This window comes from Bemisia tabaci, chromosome 1, assembly GCF_918797505.1.
Source record: "Bemisia tabaci chromosome 1, PGI_BMITA_v3".
Classification (NCBI taxonomy): Eukaryota; Metazoa; Arthropoda; class Insecta; order Hemiptera; family Aleyrodidae; genus Bemisia; species Bemisia tabaci.
Window position 1 is genome coordinate 45121839 of NC_092793.1, and position 16340 is coordinate 45138178.

The following is a 16340-nucleotide window of genomic DNA, read 5'->3' on the forward strand; positions in this document are numbered from 1 at the left end:
GTCCGCCATCTTGTATTTCTTAATATTAGAATTAGACACCAAATTCGAATTTCCCGTCCGAAAATACCCCCTGATCCAAAGTTTCACCATAATCGGCTAAACAGGGGCCTGTAGGCCCGGGAAAAGGGGGGAATGGGAAGGAAATAAGGACAAATCTATCGGGATCAGAAGAGCGTGTATGAACGTGAGAGAGGATCAGAAAGACAAGTGGTGGTGCGTAACCATAGATACATACAAGAGATATATACATGATACAGTCAAAATCGTACAGGGTGCCACCCCCGGGCGGGCTATCTAAGCCGGGTCTAGAACAGGGCAAATTTCTGAGATGCTACGTATCAAAGTGCCAGAGCTGGTCTTGATTGATACTACTCTAGGTATGTTGTCATTACCTGGGTGAAGCTTTATAATTCTGCCCATTCTCCAAAGCAGAGGAGGCAAGAACTTATCCTTTAATATCACTAATGTATTGACCCTAATATCGGTTTGTTTTACCCATTTACATCTTTGTTGCTGCATGCTGATGCAAATATTCCAATGACCAACGTTTCCAAAATTTTTCTTATAAATTTTTAATTAACTTCCAATTTGTGACCGACGAAGTTGGATGTTCTGCTTTAGTATTTAATATATATCGGTCATTGCAGAACCAATCATATAAATATATGCGAAGCATATAAATACAACAATATACAATAAATTAACAGCTTTTTGGTTAGGTTGCAAGCGCACTTTGAATGGTCCACAATGGTCCAAGCCTATGACTGTAAATGGTCTCGCAGGTGTGACTCTTTCTTGTGGTAAGTTTCCCATCAACTGCGTTATGTGGGATGGTCTTACTCTACGGCATGGCACACATGAATTGACTATTTTCTTGGCCAACTTTAAACCATTAATTGGCCAAAATGTCGCTCTGACCAAAGAAAGTAATAACTGTGGGCCGCAATGCAACCCTTTGATATGCTCTGATGCAACAATCAAAGACGATAAAGGATGATCCTTAGGCAGTAAAATTTGATGTTTTGTATCGTGGGGAATTGATGCATTTTGTAGCCTTCCTCCGACACGAATTAAACCGTTTTTGACGAAAGGGCTTAAACTGATGATTGAATTACTTTTTGGCAACTCTTCATTTTTACTCAATAAGCTATACTCATAAGAAAATCTCTCTTTTTGTGCGATTTTGCACGATCTTAATTTGGTATTATTCAACTCCTCACAAGTTAAGTGCCCAGTTCTTTTATTAGGTACTCCTTTGTAAGTTCTGCTTTAAATTGTCAATAAATCTAAGGCAGTACGAGGTTACACGTAGTAACTTATTAAAACTTGAATATCTCAAAAATAAAAACATTGGCTCACAATAAACCGCACTCAAACAAACAATATCAACGTTTTGTGGCTCTACGAATATCCTAGGTGAAGCATTGGAAACAGCTTCAGCACTTCTAATGCATGGCGGACCAAACCACCATAGAGGGGATTCTCCCAGTTTTTTAGCATTGACTCCTCTAGTAAGAAGATCAGCAGGGTTCTCAGCTGAGGGTATGTAACCCCAGTTGTCAGTACATAGGTATTTTCTTATCAGTTCAACTCTACGGGATATAAATCCGTCTTTACTCACTTGTGTATTTGTGTTAACATTTTTAATCCAACTTAGCGCAATGTTGCTGTCAGACCACATCAATACCTACATAATTTATATTTAGGTACATTTAATATAGGTACTTAAAATACGATACACTAGTTCAGCAAGCAACACCGCACTGCATAATTCCAATTTTGGAAGAGTTACTGGCTTTTTTGATGCAACACGTCGAGATTTAGAACATAATATATAAGTAACTCTGAAAATTTCCATTTAATAGTTGGGATGATATAAATATACACATGCGCCATAAGCGCGGGGAGATGCGTCACAAAACCCATGAACACAAATTAATTTATTTGAAGTTGCAATGACTTGCCTCGGCACGCGCAACCAACTGAAGTTCAGTCACAATGTCTGTCCACACCGAAGTGTCCTCCGACGATAAATTATCATCCCATTGCAATTTGAGAGTCCATAAATTTTTGATAGAAAAGTTTAGCTCTAATTATAATCGGGTGCAATAACCCAAGTGGGTCATAAATACTATTTATCGATGCTAATACTGCTCTTTTAGTAGAATCCTTAGGTAGTTGGAGCTTACAATTTAAAATGAAAATATCAGCTTTAGGGTTCCAAGTTACCCCTAAAACCTGGTGATCGTCTTCATGTGAGAGAATCATGAATGGTTTTGAGGTACCTATCTAAATTTAAAGCATTTAATACATGGGGCACGTTAGATACCCACTTTCGAAGTTCAAAACCACGTGGTGCTAAAATACTGATAACTCCTTTGATGGATGTTACAGCTAATGGTACCTATTGATTTTTTATTAGTGACGAAGTCGTCAACATAAAACTCTTTTGTGATTGTAAGCGCAGGCTCTGGACAAATATGAGCTTTTTTATGTCCAGCTTGTTGCAGGCATCTTTCAGCTTGGAAAGAAGCTAAACCAGTCCCATACGTCACAGTATTTTAGCTCAAAAATTTGTACCGGCTCATTTTCACGCCACAGAATTCTCTGCAACCTTCTATGTTCAGGGTCTATTTTTATCTGACGATACATTTTTGTAACGCCAGCTGTTACTGCAACCGCAAATCTACCAAACCTTATCAGTAAATCAACAATGTCATGCTGAATTTTAGGACCTTACGTGAAGAATTGAATTAAGAGAAATACCATTAGAGCTAGGCGCTGATGCATCGAATACTACACGGCATTTGGTTGTTAAGCTACTTTCATTGAAAACGCAATGGTGAGGAATATAATAAGTCGGTAAGTTTTCTCCTTGATCAGAATGAACTGGAGACATATGCCCCAATTCTAAGTATTCGTGCATGAATTCATTATATTGTTTTCGTAGCTGCGGATGAATTGATAATTTTCTTTCGAGAGAAAATAAACGTCTAACCCAAGTAGCATTTTGCAACGAAAAAATTGCAATTTAAATGAAATAAAATTTCCAGATGATTTCAACTTTCTTGCAAGAAAATTGCAATTATTTTACAACATCTGACCCCCTCATTGTAAAAAAGTTGCAATTTTTTTTTTGCAAAGAAATTTCAATATTGACGACCTTTAAATTTCAACCCCTAAATTTTCCGGGGAAATTATAATAATTCGAACCCATGCTTACCTAATGTCCTACGACGTTTAGCAGCATAAAATACCGGACGCCCTTGAGTGGGCTTGAACCCGACCCGCGAATGTCATAGCGGAGCACTCTTCCACTGAGCTACAGGGAGCTGATGATGAGCTGGGTTGAAATCACGCCTGTTAAGGCTGTTATCGCATGCATTGCGTCAGTGCGTGGCTCAACATTCATCATAGATTTGATTAACGCCGTTTTTTCTCAGGCTTCTTTCTTTTGCCTATTATTTATTTTTTTTCGTGTTATTTATTTTTTTCATATTTTTTTTGTCTGATTTTTTTTTTTCGATATCACGTAATAGGTACTCACACTAAATTTACACCGGTGTAAATTACACCACATACTAACTTGAGAACTTAAAAATATTTTCAAAAAATATTTTTAAAATATTTTCAAAACTTTCTTAAGGAATATTTTTAACATGCATGTTTACAGGCAATATTTTTGAATTATTTTAAAAATATTTTTTGTAAACATTTTCAAAATATTCCTTTAAAATGTTTTAAAAATATTTTGAAAATATTTTAATTACAATATTGCCATGAAAATATTTTGATAAAGGTGACAATATTTTCAAAATATGTTGGGCTATATGGGTTAGGTGAGACATTTAAGTCGAAAAAACTTTAAAACAACTAGAGAATTGGATGCCAGGCACATGGCGTGAATTTGTTACAACATGATTGCACCGAAATTGCAGTCTTTATAGTGCCTTGAAAAAGAGGTTAGGCAACAAGCATAATCTACATTTCTTGCAAACTTATTGCAATAAAATTGCAACTTTTTAAGCGCCTTCAAATGAACGTATAGGCAACAAGCAAAAATTGCAATCAACTCACAATCCATTGCAATGAAATTGCAATCCATGCTACTTGGGAAGTGCTGAGCCATACGAATCACCTAAAATTGCTGGAGAATCTTTCAAAGGTAGTTTCACCATAAATCTTCCATCTGTGTCGATCTTTAGGGACGACCTAAATAATATCTCAGCTTCATGCGTCTGTTTAGCTGACTGTAATGAGTGGCATTGAAACATGCCTATTTCTGTTTGTTTACTATCATTTTTATACTTATGTTGATAAGAAGATAGAGATAAATTATTAACAGGTGTCAAAATCCATCCTAATTTCGCACTTTGCAAAATTGGGAGTTCAGGGCCTAATGAATATTTTTTGAATTTCAATAAACTCCAAAAAATTGATGCACCGAAAATAACATGTAGGTACTTCGCCCCGTTGAAAATAAATAGGGTCGGCCAATTTCGATTCTACCTTGGATGAAGTAATATCGTACTTTGGAAACGTTTTATCTGGAATAATTAGTGGCAGACTTGGCAACACTGCACAAGTTGCTTCAAAAGAAAATTTCGAGTTCAAAGATTGCACTGTGATAACAGTACGAAATTTCGAGATTGATGTTCCTACACCTATAATTTTTATTCCCTGTATCGATTCTACTTTGTTCTTTAAAGTGGCTGCTAAATCCTGTGAAATAAAATTAGCACTGCTGCCACAGTCTAATAGCGAGCGGCAGATTTCTGTACGTCCGTCGGAACCGATAAGGCGGACGCGAGCAGTGGATAGTCAGGATGACTTGGACTTGGAGTAGAGAACTACTTCTTGATTTGTGGACTGTGGTAAATGCAAAGAAGTATGGTGCTTTCTGGAGCACTCGTAACATGTTCTGACTGAAGAACATTTTTCTTCATGTTTTCTCAGACAATTTAGGCATAATCCAAGATTTTTTGCTTTAACAATTCTACTTCTAACAGACATAGACAAAAATTCAGGACATTGATAAATTTTGTGTGCTTGATTGCAAAGAGGACATCGAAAGCTATTTCCGATTTTTGTGGAATTTTTAAGACTCTTACCTTGCTCTCGCTGATCATTTGCCAATGTTGACACAGTCAACGCTCGCAATACCTGACACCGTCTTTCCAAAAAATCAAACAATTGGCTCTTAGTTGGGCATTCTTTTTTGGGAGCCACTTTTTCCCATTCACTCAAAGTCTCTTTGTCAAATTTACTAGTAATTAAGAAAATCAAAATCGGATCCCAAGTTTTCGTTTCTACCTTTAATGCATCTAATGCATGACAAGCCTGTTGAACTTGGATAATTAATTTACGAGTTGACTCTTCTGTACACACGTCTGGCAAATTAACTAGAAAACTGACATGTTTATCCACAATGACTCGCTGATTATCAGAATGCTCTGATAAAATTTCTAACGCTGCTGGATAATTTTCATTTGTTAACTCTAAATTCTGCAATAGAGCAGCAGCATTTCCTTTTAAAGCAGATTTTAAATAAAACAACTTTTGAACTGAAGAAAGAGACCTATCTGCATGAACAATGCAGTTGAACATTTGCCGAAAACTCATCCAGTTCTCGATCGAACCATCAAATGTTGGAATATAGTGTGGCGGCCAATCACCGCCTCTCCAGCGCGGCGCATCCCGCGCTCGCCCGTGATTGGCCGACACGATCGCTCCCCGAGGGTATAAGACCAGCGCCCCCGGCCACCTACGGCACTCGTGCTCAGTCCTCAAGTCAGTCAAGTCCAGTTGCACCAGCCACGCTGCTCCAGTCTTCGCTCGCTCCAGACGCCATCCATCCTGTCTCTCATCACCATCTAAAACGGCCCTTTTCAGGGCCACCACATCACTTGAGCACCACAGTGGTGACTCCCGACGTTTGAACTACGCTCCGACTGCGCTAACGATCTACCAAGTCAACTTTTCTACTCATCCCGTCACACCTTTTGGAGTCAATCATGAGCATCCCAACATTGACCGATGAAGATATGCAAGACCCAGCAAAGGTAAAACAATACCTGGCTGAAGCTGAAGCTCTACAAGTTCAGTCCTCTTCTCGCTGTAAATTACTCGAAGAAAATCTAAATCTCCTCCGCCAAGAATTTGAATTCATCAAGGACGCTGAACGCAAGCTGGAAGAGGAACAAAATCTCTCCACCTCATCTAACAAACAAATCATGAAGCGAAAAATCAAATTACCTTCATTCTGCCCCGAAATGCCGGACCTATGGTTCATTCAAATCGAATCTATTTTTGCCGATTACGGCATAAACGCTGAAATTGATAAATATCGTACCGTTATCAGTCAAAGCGAAGGTTCATGGCTGGTCGAGATAAACGATTTAATCCGAGCTGGACCTAGTGTAAACATTCCTTACACCACTCTGAAGAAGGAAATAATCAACCGCTTCTCACTAAGCGAAAATTCACGCCTCAAGAAACTACTCGAAGAGGAGGAAATTGGCGATTTGGAACCATCCCAATTCCTACGCAGACTCAAAACTGTCGCAGGTAGCACACCAATTGCTGACAACATCATGAAACCACTTTGGTTAAGCAGGCTACCCGCCTACGTGCAAGGCATTTTGCAAGCCCAACCCAGCAACAACACGCTGACTGAGATAGCCGATGTGGCAGACCGAATTGCGGAAACCATCCCTCATTCCGTTCATTCCACTTCCGCCACAAATCAAACCATCCCTCCTCCCTCAGTTCACCAAATCTCTAAACCTTCTGACCCTTTAACCGACATCAAAGAAATGCTAACAGCCCTCAGTCACAAATTTGACCTCTTAGACGTTAAAGTCAAGAACCTGGAGAGGAATATCGATAGAAACAGAAGCCGTTCCCGCTCCAAATCTCGCTCACGCTATAGTTCACCCAAGCCGTTCAAATCCGAGAGAGGATATTGTTTCTATCATGAGAATTTCGGAAAAGAGGCTCGCAAGTGCCATCAACCATGCAAATACCTTAGCTCAACAAACGACAACGGCAGCCAATAGTGGCGGCTGCTGGCTGCCCCACACGGTCCAACCGCCTCTTCATTAAAGACAGAGACAGCAACAACAGCTTCCTAATAGACACAGGATCTGACTTATGCTGTTTTCCTAGACGTCTACTACCAGGTCATTTAAAATCAACAAATTATGAACTAAAAGCAGCGAACGAATCATTCATCAAAACCTATGGGTTCCTGCCCATGAAATTAAACCTCGGCCTACGACGCGCTTTTTCCTGGCGGTTCATCATCGCCGACGTCGACGGTTCCCATCATTGGCGCGGACTTTCTAGCTGAGTACCACCTACTCCCCGATTGCCACAAGATGAAGCTCGTGGACGGGGTTACCTCACTCTCAGCCCAAGGAAGCCAAGCAACCAGCAACCAACCCAGCGTCAAGGAAATCTCGGCCACCAACTGCAGCATCCTCGCAGAATTCCCAGAATTGACTCGCCCGCCAGGCAGCCCAAAACCAGACAAGGTCCCTCACTCAACACGGCACTTCATCCGCACAACAGAGGGACCCCCTGTCTCATCCCGCCCTCGCCGCCTCCGACCCAAGCTATATCGAATCGCTAAAGCTGAGTTCGAGGCAATGCTCAATGAAGGGACCATCAAAAGATCCGAAAGCGCCTGGTCTTCACCTCTTCACATGGCACCCAAGAAAGATGACGAATGGCGCCCTTGCGGCGACTATCGGGCACTCAACGCTCGCACCATACCCGACAAATATCCCATTCGCCATCTCCACGACTTTACAGTCAACCTCAAAGGCTGTAAGGTCTTCTCAAAAATAGATCTGGTCAAAGCATACACCCAGATCCCCGTCAACCCAGCAGACGTACCCAAAACAGCCATCACCACTCCCTTTGGACTATTCGAATTCCTCTACATGAGTTTCGGACTGCGTAACGCAGGACAAACTTTTCAACGGTTCATCGACGAAGTCCTATAAGGCCTAGACTTCTGCTTCCCGTATCTAGACGACATCCTGGTCGCCTCAAAAGACAAGAAGGAACACAAGAAGCATCTACGCCTAATTTTTCAGAGATTAGCAAAATACGGCATCATTATCAACATCAAGAAGAGCATCTTTTTCGCCGACTCCCTTGAGTTCCTCGGTTACGAAGTATCCGCCCAAGGCATCAGACCACTCCCAGACCGCATAAAAGCACTTATGGAATACCCACCTCCAGCAGATGCACATGGTCTACGCAGATTCCTGGGCATGATGAACTTTTACCGCCTTTTCCTGCCAGATGCTGCCTACTATCAAGCACCCCTCCACGAAGCTCTCATTGGCATAAAAGGGAATCAACCGATTCACTGGACACCTTCCCTTCTGGACGCCTTTGAAGCCTGCAAACAGAGCCTCGGAGATGCCACACTCCTCGCGCACCCAAGCGCCGACGCACCCCTAAGCATAGGCCTCTTCTCAGACGCTTCGAAAGCATCGATTGGAGCCTGTCTACAGCAACTCGTCGACAACAAGTGGCAACCTCTCGGCTTCTTCTCGAAAAAGCTCAATCCACGGCAACAGGAATGGCCCACGCCGCACAGAGAACTCCTGGGCGTATACGAAGCAATCCGCCATTTCAGACTGGCAGTTGAAGGTCAGGACTTCACGATCTATACAGATCATAAGCCACTAACCTACGTCTTCGACAAGAAACATGGAAACCTGCCGCCCGTCCAAATGAACCAACTTTCATTCATATCCCAGTTCACAACGGACATTCAGTACATACCAGGTTCCGCTAACGTCGTCGCTGACGCATTCTCTAGAATCGAAGCGATCACTTCCACAAACCAGATCGACTTCAACACACTTGCCGCAGCACAGAAAGACGACCAGGAGCTACCAGAACTCTTGAAGGACGACAAACTTTCAATCAAACTCACGCTCATTCCCGTCCCAGGAACAGACATCAAAATCTACTGCGACTCTACAACGCAGCAAAGACCTTATGTCCCATTCCCACTCAGACAAAGGATCTTCAAGCAACTTCACAACCTGAGCCACCCCGGCACCAGAGCAACACAGAAACTCATCTCCGATCGCTACGTCTGGCCAAAGATGCATATTGACTGTCGGAGATGGTGTTATATCGGAAGAAATTAAGGATGACGGAAAAGAGAAGAGCACGAGTTGCGTGACATAACCATAGAGTGTATTGATAAAGATACAACCTTGCCCAGCAGGCCTGACACCTAAGTAGCGACAATATCACTACTCATACACACTACCAACTGCTACATAACAGTCTCCCTGCCCATTTTAAAATCTGAGGGATTTTAAAAGGAAAACATACAAGAAAGATTTAAGCTCTGATTTAAAATGTACAAGAAAAAACATACAGAGAGAATGGATTTACAATTCAAGAGCTGTAAGGGCAGGAGATGAGTTAGAGTATTTATACCTTTTAAACAATAAAATTTCAATAGAGCGAACTATTACAGACAGATTGGTATGTATTGATAGATTAAGGAGGAGTATACCGATCTGGAGGTTTGGAAGGTCTGATAGATTTCCTAATTATTGCCCTCCCTCTACCTACTGAGGGGGGTCGAGATACACTAGATAGTGGGGTACGATTTGTACTTTTGGGCGGTGATTCATCTAAAGTAATAACAACTGCTGTCTCATCTGGAGTAAAAAATGTTTCGGGAGATTTGACATTAAGAGGTCTTGCTTGACTGGTTGGAGTGACTAGAGCTTTGTTAGATTGTTGTAGAGAGATTGGAGATTGTTGCTTGGGCGGAGACCGATCATTACTTGGTTGACTTTGAACTTGCAGAGAGCTTCGGCTTGTTTGAGATTCTGGAGTATGTTGAGATTGTGAGGACTTACATGCTTGAGTGCCTTGTTGTTGAGAAGAGTTCTGAGACGTTTGTGAGTTTGTTGGTAGAGAAGATTGTTTAGTTGGTACTGGAGTTTGGATGATTTGTAGAGGAGGCTGTTTGCAAGGAGAGCTACCACTGAAGTTTGAACGCTGTTTGGTAGGAGATTCTTGTGTTACAACTTGAATTTCATCAAGAAATCTTATTCGACGAGGTTGTACTGAGGAGATAGAGTTGGAGTGAAAAGGTAGAAGTTGGTCGACGCGACGTTTATGTTGAGTGCCTTGATGATCAACATAATAATGAAGTTTGCCTAGTTTAACTGCGATTGTACCCTTTAACCACTTGATTTTTGAATTATATGTTCGAAAAAGAACCGTATCTCCAGCTTGGAAAGAACGAAGAGAACCTTTTGGAGAGGCTTGACTGGAAACAGACGGATTCTTGAGGTCTATTGAGGAGGAACATTCTTCGAGATTTTCCTCTGTAGGACTTAAGTGAGATTCAGAGAGTGGTGAGATGATGTCAAGTTTTGTTCTTATGATTCTGTTTAAGAAAAGAGATGATGGAGGAACTTTAGTGGTTTGATGAGGAGCACGATGATAGTGCATTAAAAATTTGTTTAAGCAGAGCCGAAGTGTCTTTGGAGTAGCATTCATAGCTCTGAGAGCTTGTTTCACTGATATTGCACATATCGTTCTGCTTGTCCGTTTGTACTTGGGTGGTACGGAGCGATTCTTCTGTGGAATCTAACCCCTTGATCGGTGAGGAAGGATCGGAACTCAGCGGAAGTGAATTGAGGACCATTATCCGTTACAAGTATGTCTGGAATTCCAAATTCTGCAAAGGAATCAAACAACAGTTCAGAAGTTTTTTCACTAGTTGTAGAGCTTGTGATGAAGATTTTTGTCCATTTTGAAAATGCGTCAACAACAATTACCTAGAAGAAATTTGCCAAAAATTGGTCCAGCATAATCAGCATGAACACGTTCTCAGGGTTTTTTTGGATATTCCCAAACATGATTATTGCATTTGGGTGGCATTTTTGAATTCTCGAGGCATGGAATACAAGATTTTGCAATACTTTCGATGTCTTTGTCGATGTTAGGCCAGTAGATGATGGAGCGAGCAATGCCTTTCATTTTGGTGATATTCCCAAGTGGGCGAGATGCAGTTCATCCAATAATTTCTGACGAAATTTTTGAGGGATGACGACCCTATGTCCGAGCATTAAGCATCCTTGAACAATAGAGTATTCCAGCTGATTCCCTTTGAACCCAAGAGTTTTGAGGTCTTTACCTTGTTCAAGAGCTTGGAAGAGTGTAGACAACTCTGGGTCTTGTTGAGTTTCCAAAGCGATAGCTTCTGTGCTGAGGGGCAATTGATCAATTTGCGCCGATACAAAAGAGTGGAAGTGGTCTGGAAAATCATCAGTAGGATCATAGTTACCATTGACACTTCTAGAGAGGTAATCAGCGTTGGCATTCTGTTTTGAGGGTCTAAATTTGACATTATAAGTAAAGTTAGTGAGATAACTGGCATAATTTGAGCATCGAGACAAAGTAAATTTTGGCAATAATGAATCAGGAGCAAAGATGTGTGATAATGGTTCATTATCTGTGATAAGGGTGAACAAACGACCATAAATATACTGAAAAAAACGTTTGATACCCCAGACGATAGCTAAGGCTTCTCTATCAAGCTGAACATAACGTTGTTGCGTTTCACTAAGACTTTTGCTTGCATAGGCAATTGGCCTTTCAGTGCCATTTGGCATGATGTGTGACAACACAGCACCGAGTCCCACTGGACTTGCATCAACTGCAAGCGTTATCGGTAAACTGGGATCATAAGGTGTTAATACCTTGTCAGAAATGAGCTCACTTTTGAGATCTTCATAGGCAGCCAAACCAGCTTTGGTCCATTCAAAATGAGAGGTTGGAAGCATTTGCCTTAGAGAATAAGTGCGTGTCGAGAGGTTATCAATAAAAGAATGATAGTACGTAACCTTGCCTAAAAATGTTCGAAGTTCTTCAGCAGACTCAGGTTTCTTTGCTTGAACTATAGCTTGAACATGTTTATCTAGCTTATGAATTCCTTCTCCATCCAACATGTGACCAAGAAATTCAATAAATGTGAGGAAGAATTGACATTTTTCGCGAGAGAGTTTAATACCCGCCTCTCTCAGCTTCTGAAAAAGTTTGTCAAGAATTGCAAAGATTTCTTCAATTGAGGAACCAAATACTAATATATCATCAAAAAAATTGACGGCTCCTTTGGTACCTTTTAAAATTTGCTCCAGACGACGTTGCCAGGCAGCAGGGATATTAGAGACACCGTACTGCGCTCTTGTAGGCTGGATTAACCCATGCGTTGGAGTGTTCAAAGTCATCGCTTCGCATGCAGCCTGAGAGCACCGAAGATGCATGAATGCGTCCTTAACATCCAGCTTGCAAAAGTATTTACAGCCACGAATTTTTGCAAAGAGTTCCTCCGGCCTGGGAATAGGATAGTCGTCAATTATTAGGTTAGGATTGAGAGTGGTTTTATAATCGCCCGTAATTCTCAGCTTGTTGTTTTTGACAACAACATGTGTGGGACTAGCCCACTCAGAATGATCAACCATTTTATAGAATCCTGATTTGATTTTTTCATCAATTTGGGCAGCGTTCTGATCTAGCATGGAATAGGGAAGCGGTCGAGCTCTACAGAATTTAGGTTTTGCACCTGGCTTGAAGTGAAAATCAAGAGGAGGTCCAGTGAGGGTACCTGCTTTATCCCCAAAAATATCTTTGTGTTTGTCGAGAAACTTGCTAAGGTTAATAGAGTTCATTTTGTTTAGAGAATTGTGTGCACATACATTGTTAATATCAGTTTGATTGTGGAGGAGTTCATGAAGAGAGAGGAGATCTGCAAAAGGTTTAATCCATTGACGACCAAAAATGTTATCGCCAGGGATATCAGTGATGAATAATTTGAGGTACTCAGTACGATTCCTGAAAGTCACTTTAGCCCAAATGTAACCTATACAGTTGAACTTAGTTTGAGTGTAAGAGGTGAAACTTTCATTAATTTTAGTCATTCTGGCACGAGGAAATAATTTTTGGAGCGTGCTATGACTGATAAGGCTACAGGGACCACCTGTGTCAAGCTCCATACGGAGTGATTTACCATTGATGAGGACATCGAGCAAAATTGGTGGACTGCCGCCAGAGATCGATTTAAATTGATGTTGCAGATAATAAGTATCAGAATCGGGACGAAAATCATGAACTTTAGAATTATCAGAATTGTTTCTGGTATTATCATGAACTTCTTTACCATTAGAGTACTTTTTCTTCTTACATGCATTGACAATGTGACCTCGGATTTTACAGTAATTACAGACAGCATTATTAAATTTACATGTACTGCGGTTATGAGAACCTCCACAAGATAAACAAGAGTTTGTGTTCTTACTGTGAGAAGGATTGCGATGAGAATTCTTACTGTGAGAAGGGCTGCGGTGTGAGTTCTTACTGTGAGGATGACTGCGGCTCCGATAGTTTCCTGAGTTTTTCTTGAGTTTGGGTCTAGTTTCATGTGAAAACTTGCTGATAGTGGTTGAGTGTTGGACAGAAGTGGGCTTGAGGATGGCAGAGGCTTGAAAGGAAGATTCGAGGTTAGTCGCCACAGCGACAGCAGCATCGAAGTTGGCAGGTTGCTTTGTTACAATTTCATCGCGGATGCCATCGCTAAACAGGCCGTGGATGAACTGAATACTAAGCGAGTAATCTAGGAAGTCGCCAAACTCACAATATCGCGCACCGGTCTTGAGGCGAGACACAAAATCTGATATAGACTCATCAGCGTGCTGATGAATCTTCCGGAAGGTGATGGCTTCACTAAATTTGTTACGCGATTTGGCATAGTGAGAAATGAGCTTGTTTTTGAGTGATGCAAAGTCAAGCGAGCTAGGAAGGACAGGAAAACAAAGAGCATTTAATGATGCATTTAACTCGGGGCCCATGTGCACTCGAGCCTGGTTTGCCCATTGAGTTTTAGGCACATGGCATAAGTTCAATTTGAGTTCGAACCTGTCGAAGTAATCCTCTATCTGTTCTTGAGACGTTGTGGAGAAAGCATCAAAAGAGAACCGGGGGGCGGATTGGACCGTCGGTGAAGATTGGGAAGCGGCAAGCTGCAGGACCAAGTCAGTTAATTGGGCGAGTTTAGCTTCGAGGCCTTGAGGTTGAGGAGGATCCACTTCACCATCCGACATGATGCGATGCACACTTCACGGCACGGGATCGAGCGATAGCGCGAGGAAAACGCGACCGTTAACGCAAAAACACGTTGAAGAGAGAGAGTTCCGAATTTTGAAGATCGGAAGAAATTAAACTCGTCGCCATTTGTTATATCGGAAGAAATTAAGGATGACGGAAAAGAGAAGAGCACGAGTTGCGTGACATAACCATAGAGTGTATTGATAAAGATACAACCTTGCCCAGCAGGCCTAACACCTAAGTAGCGACAATATCACTACTCATACACACTACCAACTGCTACATAACAGATGGACCCAAGCCTGTCAAGAGTGTCAACGAGCCAAAGTCTCCCGGCACGTACACTCACCTCTAGGCACCATCAACACTCCATCCAACCGATTCCAGCACATCCACATCGACTTGATCGGACCTCTTCCTCTGGCGCAAAACTACAAGTATTGCCACCTGGTCATCGACCGCTACACCCGCTGGCCAGAAGCACAACCTCTAGAGGGTATCACTGCTGAAGAAGTCGCAACAGCCCTCCTAAACTGCTGGATTTCAAGATTCGGTTCACCTCCCCAGCTTACCAGTGATCAAGGCCGACAATTTGAATCTCATCTCTTCCGAGCCTTGGAGAAACAGCTAGGAATCAATCACATCCGGTCAACTCCATACCACCCCGCAGCAAACGGAATGGTTGAACGGATGCACAGACACCTCAAGAGCGCCATCATGTGCCACCCAAACTCTACATGGCTAGAAGCTCTCCCACTAGTACTTCTAGGCATGAGATCTGTCTTTAGAGAAGACGCCCAAGCAACACCCGCAGAGCTGACCTATGGCGAACCTCTACGCCTCCCAGGGGAACTACTGGTCGCAAACCCAACTCAAGACAACCCCGCAGAATACGTCAGCAAACCGCGCACCCAGATGGCAAATCTTCGGCCCAAACCCACCTCTCGCCATGGCACAGCAAACACGTTCATATTCAAGGACCTGAAGACATGCTCCCACGCCTTCCTCAGGGACGACACAAGCCGTAAATCTCTGCAGCCCCCCTACACTGGGCCATACAAAATCTTAGAGCGTACCGACAAAGTGTACAAACTTCTAATAAAAGGCAGACAAGTCAACATCAGCATCGACCGCCTTAAACCGGCCTACATCCTGCCCGAAGAACCAGCCCCTGTACAGCTCGCACATCCCAAAACCACTCCGGCCCCAGCTGCGGTCCCGCCCCCAACACCCAACGAAGCGGAGACCAAAGCCCCGGAATACAGGACCCGATCAGGGAGGAAAGTGCACTTCCGCTTCCCAGACTTGGTCAAACAATAAAGAAAGCTCATACCAAAATTCACCAAATTCTTAGAGACTCCGTCTCAGCCGTAGGGGAGTACTGTGGCGGCCAATCACCGCCTCTCCAGCGCGGCGCATCCCGCGCTCGCCCGTGATTGGCCGACACGATCGCTCCCCGAGGGTATAAGACCAGCGCCCCCGGTCACCTACGGCACTCGTGCTCAGTCCTCAAGTCAGTCAAGTCCAGTTGCACCAGCCACGCTGCTCCAGTCTTCGCTCGCTCCAGACGCCATCCATCCTGTCTCTCATCACCATCTAAAACGGCCCTTTTCAGGGCCACCGCATCACTTGAGCACCCACAATAGGTTTTTTCAAGGAGGAAGTCCTTTGAGCAAAATTGTAGCCGTGTTCACTCACGTTAGTGGATGAACTGGAACCGTAATCAGACAGTCTGCCGTTGGCAACTGACAACACACTGAAATACAAACTCTCAAAATTGCTTATGTCATCAGAAATGTCTGCATCGCTGATGCTGGAAATTTCGTGTACAATATTTAAGTATTGAGACAAAATGGGCGTTACGGCACTAAGTCTCACTTTGAGCTGTGACGTGTCGGCTGCATTTTGGGCTAAATAATCGGAAAATCTCCGTAACTGACCTTCGTACCTCAGCTTCGTGGCACTTAACGCATTAAGCCGCGCAACCGTACATTGGGATTCGTTATCCGACATGTTTTAAATTCACAAAAATACACAGAAATACACAAAAAAGTAGAGAAAGCGCCGACTGGGGGCGAGAGAGGGTGCCAAATGAGGGGCGAAGGAGGGTGCCAACTAGGGGCGAGAGAGGATGCCAACTAGGGGCTATAGAGGGTGCCAACTAGGGGCGAGAGAGGATA

General features: G+C 42.8%; 2 protein-coding genes across 4 annotated transcripts; one reads left to right on the top strand and one right to left on the bottom strand.

Annotated features, from left to right (window-relative positions):
* Positions 1 to 6014: 6014 nt before the first annotated feature.
* Positions 6015 to 7058, top strand: LOC109038603 (uncharacterized). Its single transcript, XM_019053707.2, has one exon. It carries the CDS (start codon positions 6015 to 6017, stop codon positions 7056 to 7058), a length of 1044 nt encoding a protein of 347 aa, XP_018909252.2.
* A 2145-nt stretch (positions 7059 to 9203) lies between these two features.
* Positions 9204 to 14963, bottom strand: LOC109040543 (uncharacterized). 3 transcript variants are annotated; one of them, XR_011900031.1, is made up of 3 exons: positions 13385 to 14963; positions 12179 to 12393; positions 11260 to 11394 (listed from the first exon to the last, which is right to left on the bottom strand). XR_011900031.1 is itself a non-coding variant. In XM_072301428.1 (2 exons), exons 1-2 carry the CDS (start codon positions 14154 to 14156, stop codon positions 11126 to 11128), a joined length of 2247 nt encoding a protein of 748 aa, XP_072157529.1. In that variant the 5' UTR covers positions 14157 to 14488; the 3' UTR covers positions 9204 to 11125. The 3 variants fall into 3 exon arrangements, 2 of the variants coding, with proteins under 2 accessions (XP_072157529.1, XP_018912066.2); XM_072301428.1 differs by having other exon boundaries at positions 9204 to 11394; positions 12179 to 14488; XM_019056521.2 differs by lacking the exon at positions 11260 to 11394 and having other exon boundaries at positions 12152 to 12393.
* Positions 14964 to 16340: the final 1377 nt, after the last annotated feature.

What these genes read in the sequence shown, in the direction of transcription:
- LOC109038603 (XM_019053707.2), top strand. Translation starts at nt 6,015, where the DNA reads ATGAGCATCCCAACATTGACCGATGAAGATATGCAAGACCCAGCAAAG.
- LOC109040543 (XM_072301428.1), bottom strand. Translation starts at nt 14,156, where the DNA reads ATGTCGGATGGTGAAGTGGATCCTCCTCAACCTCAAGGCCTCGAAGCT. An exon ending in TCTGGAGCAAATTTTAAAAG is followed by an intron (nt 11,395 to 12,178) that starts GTACCAAAGGAG and finishes TGTCAAATTTAG; the next exon opens with ACCCTCAAAACAGAATGCCA.